The sequence below is a fragment of the Marmota flaviventris genome, chromosome 3, assembly GCF_047511675.1.
Source record: "Marmota flaviventris isolate mMarFla1 chromosome 3, mMarFla1.hap1, whole genome shotgun sequence".
Classification (NCBI taxonomy): domain Eukaryota; kingdom Metazoa; phylum Chordata; class Mammalia; order Rodentia; family Sciuridae; genus Marmota; species Marmota flaviventris.
The window spans coordinates 138680968-138686967 of record NC_092500.1 but is presented as its reverse complement, the minus strand read 5'-3'; the positions used below and the strand labels follow the sequence as shown (position 1 = coordinate 138686967).

The following is a 6000-nucleotide window of genomic DNA, read 5'->3' as shown; positions in this document are numbered from 1 at the left end:
TTGTCTTCATTGAGTTTACATTCTTACATAAGGGAAACAGATGTATACCATCATATCAGAAATTAGTGCAATGAAGAAAATAAAGCAGATGAAGTAGGATGTGGGATGGAGGATGTTTTGGTTTTAGGTGAAGTTATTGGGGGGGGGTCTCCTTAAACAAGGCAACGATGGAGCTGAGAGGGAGGGAGCCATGAAATATCTGAGTGGAGAAAGGTGTTCTAGGTAGAGGGAATGGCTCACATACAGCCCTAAGACAGGCACTCCAGATTGTCTAAGGTATAGAGGGTGGTGATCAAGTTGAAAGAGCTGTCCTCTGATAGAGTATATCCACCCAATGACCCTGTGGGTTCAAGCCAGGGTTGGGCCAGAGAGGGTTACTGCTGAGCAGATCAGCAGTGGTTGGTAGACTGGTTAGCAATGGCTTTGCTAGAATGCTCAGACATCAGTATTCCTCCACTGCCGGGATTTTCAACACTTCATTCAGGTCTCATCTCTATCTTTGCCTTGTTTAAGACCTTCCCCAATAACTTTACCTAAAACTAAAAGTAAGGCAGAGAGTAACTAGACCTCTCCCTGACATTCTGGCATAGGGGCTTCACTTGAGAAAAATAATTTGAATTTGAGACTGAGAGAGTTCATGATCATTGCTTTCTTGAAAGTCATTCTCCACCTTAAAAGTCATCAACAGCTTTCTACTGTCCCTAGGGAAAAGTCTATACTGTCTACTTAACCTCCTGACACTCCCTTCATAAAACTCTTCCAGTCGCACTGGATTTCTTTCAGCTCCTTTGTAAGCTGCGTTCTCTCTGAGCTCTTGCAAAGGCTATTCCTTCTGCTGGAAATGCACTTCTTCATTCCTCCTGGGTAACAACCCTCAGGACAAAGGTAAATGCCTCCTGGAATATTTCCAGGTGGCTAGTTTAGATGTTGTCAAATGCTACCTTAGCATTGTCCCTCTTCTAATATGGCACTAATCACACTGTTTTAAAAAATCAAATAATTTAGGTATGCAAAGAAATATATTTTTAAAAAGTCCCACACTGTGCACACATATACCTTTTTATCACCCAATTTAAGTAATAAAACGCTGCCAATTGAAGCCCACTCTGAAGTAGGCCTACCATTCTGCTCTCTTCCTACCCCGAAATTTTACTTGAATTTCGTGTGTATCTTTCCATGTTTGTCAATGCGGTTCTATTACATGTGTATAAATATTCTTACACTTACCATATTGTTTTGCCTCAATTTATGTTATTACAAAGTCATTCTGCAATCTGCATTCTCCCCCTCACCCCTACTTTTGAGATTCACCCTCATTTCTACTGCTACAAGTATTGCACACGTCCTCTTACACAGTGATAGTTTCTCTGCGTACATAGCCAGTGGATCTGAGGAATACTCATTCCTAGAGGCCTTGAACTTCTTCAGAGATTTGACAACAGGATTTTCAAAGTGGTAGTAAGACTTGGTGGTTTTTAAGTTGTGTCTCTTTCTCTAGATAGTAAACGCCTCTGTGTGTGTGTGTGTGTGTGTGTGTGTGTGTGTGTGTGTTGGGGGATAAGACCCTTTAGTCTTGCTTACCTAAAGGGTCGTATCCCCAGAACGGTGGACAGAGGCCTCTAACACCCACTTGTATGGTGAACGTCTTTTGCAGGAATTTAGCAGAATGTTGCCCAGGGAAATGGTTAAGGATTGGGGAGCAAAGACTCCTGGCCTGCAGGAGTCTTTGTTTCTCCGAAGACACAAACACTACCGCAAAGTGTAGAAAACCTTAGCTCTTACTTAATAAGCTTCACCTAGGGCAGGGCCTAGAGAGGCCGGGCCTAGGGCGGCCCGGCCCCGCCCCTAGGTCTGCCCCGCTTCCCGCACTTCCCTCCGCCTTCCCCGCGGTGACTCAGACCTCTGTAGTGACGGCATCCGAGTGGAGGCGATGACGGGCGCGCGGCCGCCCACCGCCAAGAAGCGCAGGGCGGAAGAGCGCGGCGGCGCTGGAGCTGCGTTCCAGGAGGCGGCGCCGGGGAGGAAGCTGCGGCTGGAGAGCGCGGCGGGCGACATGCGCGGGGCGCTGGGCGCCGGCTGGGCGCTTGCTGCGCTGCTGCTGGCGGCGTCCATGCTGAGCGCCGCGCTGCTGGCCCCTGGCGGCTCCCCAGAGCAGGGCGCTGAAGCCGAGCAGCAGCGAGGTGAGTGCGCCGCGGCCCTGCTTCCCTCCACGGCCGGCCTGTGGGCGTGATGAGCTGTGCTGCGCACAAGTGTTCCCCCCACGGCAGAGTACATAATAGCTTGGAGTCCTTTCAATTATAAAAGGAGGGGCGTACAGGAAAATAAGACTGAGGTCGGACGGAGGAAGTCAGTATATAAAATGTCCTCAGCTGTTTTTTAGAAGTTCATTATGTCTTCCTCCTACAAGATTCTGATTGGGGAAAGGGGGCAATCTTAACTCCACATACACAAGACACCCAAACTCCTGTGTTCTGATAGGGAAAAGGGGATGGAAGGAGGGAGAAGAGAGGCAAGTGACTCACCCTCCCGAGTGATAGGACTACCTGGGCCCCTGGCCCTAAACACTGACTTAAGGGAGTTTGTGGACTAGACAGATCCCTGGATCCAGATCAAATCATCCTCTGGGGAGAGGCTTGTGAATAAACTAGACTTCTGGGGAGTTGTACACATTTAACGTACTGTGTTGTAGCCCTGGACCCAAACACTGTGTGTGTCAAAAGTTTTCCAGAAGGATACTGAAGATCAAAAAAAAAAAAAAGGTGGATATGGGCTGGGACTGGGGCTGTGGCTCAGTGGTAGATTGTTCGCCTAGCACATGCGAGGCCCTGGGTTCGATCCTCAGTACCACATAAAAATAAATAAATAAAGGTATTGTGTTCAACTACAACTAAAAAATAAATATTAAAAAAATGATGGGTAGTCTTTTATTTATCTTAGAGAAGAAAAAGTATCATTGGATAATTAAGAGTTTTATCCGTGTGTTTTGTCTTCACTGAGCAAAGAAAGGGTAAATTAAGATAAAAATGATGAGGGATTTAAGCTGGTAAAGTGAAAATTTCTGAACCATTCAGATGAGTTATTGGGGAAGCCTGAAAAAGGCTTTCAAATTACAAAATAAGAGGCTAAATTGATGCCTTTCTAGTGGGGTGATTACATAGTTAAGCTTATTTTATTTTATTTTTTTGTACTGGGGATTGAACTCAGGGCATTCATCCCCAGCCCTATTTAATATTTATTTAGAGACAGGGTCTCACTGAGATGCTTAGCACCTCACCACTGCGGCGGCTAGCTTTGAACTCAAAATCCTCCTGTCTCAGCCTCCTAACCTGCTGATATTATAGGCGTGCACCACTGCGCCTGGCTGGTTACTCCTTATTTTCCTTTTGCTTAGAAGCTAGAGGGTAGATTGATTTCTCTTCCACACAATATCAGTTGGTTTAAATGAACTACTTTGCTTTAATTTCAGATAATATCAGTTCAGTTTGTTTTCCAAATTAGCAAAACATAGAGTATGCATCCTCCCCTCCATTCCCATCCCTTTCCTTCCCTCCATCCCTTTCCTTCTTCCCTCCCTCCCTCTACAGTGCTGGCCATGGAACCCAAGGCTTCATACATATTAGACTACACCCTACATTCTGAATGTCTGTCACCTTTATGTTATCCTAAGAATGCCATCTAGTAAACGGGGGCCTGTGCATCTGATTCAATATCAGAACAGTGGGTCTTCCATTCAGACTGAGGCTTACCTTCTAACCCTTCAAGTGTGTAATCCACTCCTGTCCCCTCTCAAATCTGTCATTGAAGTGACAAAGAGATTGAGAACCCCACACCAAAGTGATCAAGAGCTGGACTTCTCAAACTTTTAAGAATGTACAGGTCATCTAGGAATCCTGCTAACCTGCCCGTGGTGAGGTAGAGGGGCTGGAGCTCTGCATTTCTAACAAACTGCCCAAGCTGAGCTCATAGACTGGTAACATGATAGAGGAAAGTCAGGGTTTTGAAAACATACCACTGGGGTTTAGATCATTGATTTCATTAGAAAACTCTGTGGCGATAGGCTGTATCTAACTCTCGTGAGCCTTAATTTATTCTTCTGAAAAATGGAGAAAATACTTAGTTCACAAGGTTGTCATTATATGGAAACTGTTAAATTCAGTGCCTGTCTCATTTTAGCATTTGATGGGTGTAAGTTCATTTCACAGTCTTTTTGCACACTGGATGTGAATGGTGTCAACCAAATCCTTGTTTGTAGTAGAGGCATCTGTGCCAAAGGGTACCTATGTGTGTATGTGAATGCACTTGCATGCACACATACATTCGTGTGTACTGAAAGCAATGTTTTAGAGACTCCTAAAACTCTATAGAGTGCAGGTATTTGAGAAGCACTTACTGATGTACTTTTTTCGTCTCTAGCACATCTTTTGGGTTTATTTTTATTTTTTAACTTTTCTTTCTATTCTTATCAGATTTAGACTTAGATAAAAAAAGGCATGTGGAGCTGAAGATGGATCAGGCTTTGCTACTCATCCATAATGAACGACTGGGAACAAACTTGACTGTTTACTGGAAATCGGAACGCTGTTACTGTGTATGTATCGTGTTCAAAGTCATAGTTTTGTTTCCCTTGGGGCTTGTTTGATATGATCCTTAATGCCCTCACATCTAAGGCCCTTTACATGTTACTTTCAATTTTTATAGGTAAGGAAACAGACAGGTTATAATAAGGAGTTAGAAGAAATGTAATCAAGGGAGAGTACCTGGGTCATCTCTGAGGACAAGCATAGTGAGAACAGTAGGAAGGTGCAAGTTGAGGGAAAGACCATTAGAGCAGGAATCTGCCTCTCTGAAAATAAAGATTTATGTATGTAGGTATGTACTTATTTATTTATTTATTTTTTGTGTGTGATACTGGGATTGAACCCAGGGCCTCATATATAGTAGGCAAGAGCTCTACGACTAAGCCACATCCCTAGTTCTTTTTAAATTTTATTTTGAGAGAGGGTTTCCCTAAGTTGTCTAGGCTGGCCTTGAACTTGTGATCCTCCTCAGCTTCCCTGGTAATTGGGATTCAGGTATACACCACCATGCCCGACTATAAACAGCTTTCCAGAACCAAAATTGTCAGTACAGGCATCAACTGAAAAGATGATGGAACATAGTATACAATACCCCTTTATTTGATTAAACCCATCGAAAAATCTATGAAAAAAAGAAGACCTGTAATAGTTAAAAACAAAAGTAGCTGAAGACAAAATTTATTAGCCAGGAGCTGTGTTGTGGTAGAGTACTTGCCTAGCATGGGGAGGGCCCTAGGTCCTATCCCTAGCACTGGGAGTAAAAGGTTTTATCAGCCTATAAAGAGCCTAAAGAAGCCTGAAAAAAAAAAGTCAATAACAGCTGAAATTAAAGTGACAAGAAACATAATTCAGAGAATGGGCAAATTTCTTCTAACAAGATTTTAAAAGATCTAAAGTTGGGCTGGGTTATAGCTCAGTGGTAGAGCGCTTGCCTAGCATGTGTGAGGCACTGGGCTGGATCCTCAGCACCATATAGAAATAAGTAAAATAGAGGCCCATTGACAACTAAAAAAAAGGTGTAAAGTCCACAGAAATCAAGTTGTCCAGTGGGGGTGGGTCAACTGTATTGATAATATATGAGATGAAGGGCAGTAAGAGTATTATTAGAATAAAAAGTAGCCAGGCATGGTGGTGCATGCCTATAATCCCAGTGACTAGGGAGGCTTAGGCAGGAGGATTGCAAGTTCAAAGCCAGCCTCAGCAACTTAGCAAGGCCCTAAACAACTTAGTGAGACTTTGTCTCAAAAAATAAAAAGGGCTGAGAATGTTGCTAAGTGGCTAAACACCCCTGGGTTCAATTCCTGGAAACAAAACAAAACAAAAATATCAGTCTCATTGATACAAATCATGGTCAGGTAACAGACTAAAGAATCCAAAAAACAGAAGGGCTAGGAAGTAGCTCAGTGGTAGAGCAATGTGTCTG

The 6000-nt window shown here is 43.7% G+C and overlaps 1 protein-coding gene across 2 annotated transcripts in view; it reads left to right on the top strand.

The window, feature by feature from the left end:
- The first annotated feature begins 1902 nt into the window (after positions 1-1902).
- The window catches only part of LOC114080849 (heparan-alpha-glucosaminide N-acetyltransferase), a 33184-nt gene continuing 29086 nt past the window's right edge, over positions 1903-6000 (top strand). For both annotated transcript variants that reach the window (XM_071610452.1, XM_071610451.1), the window contains exons 1-2: positions 1903-2180; positions 4467-4588. In XM_071610452.1, the coding sequence (XP_071466553.1) occupies positions 1931-2180; positions 4467-4588 (372 nt within the window). In that variant the 5' untranslated portion in view covers positions 1903-1930. The remainder of the gene's footprint in view (positions 2181-4466; positions 4589-6000) is intronic.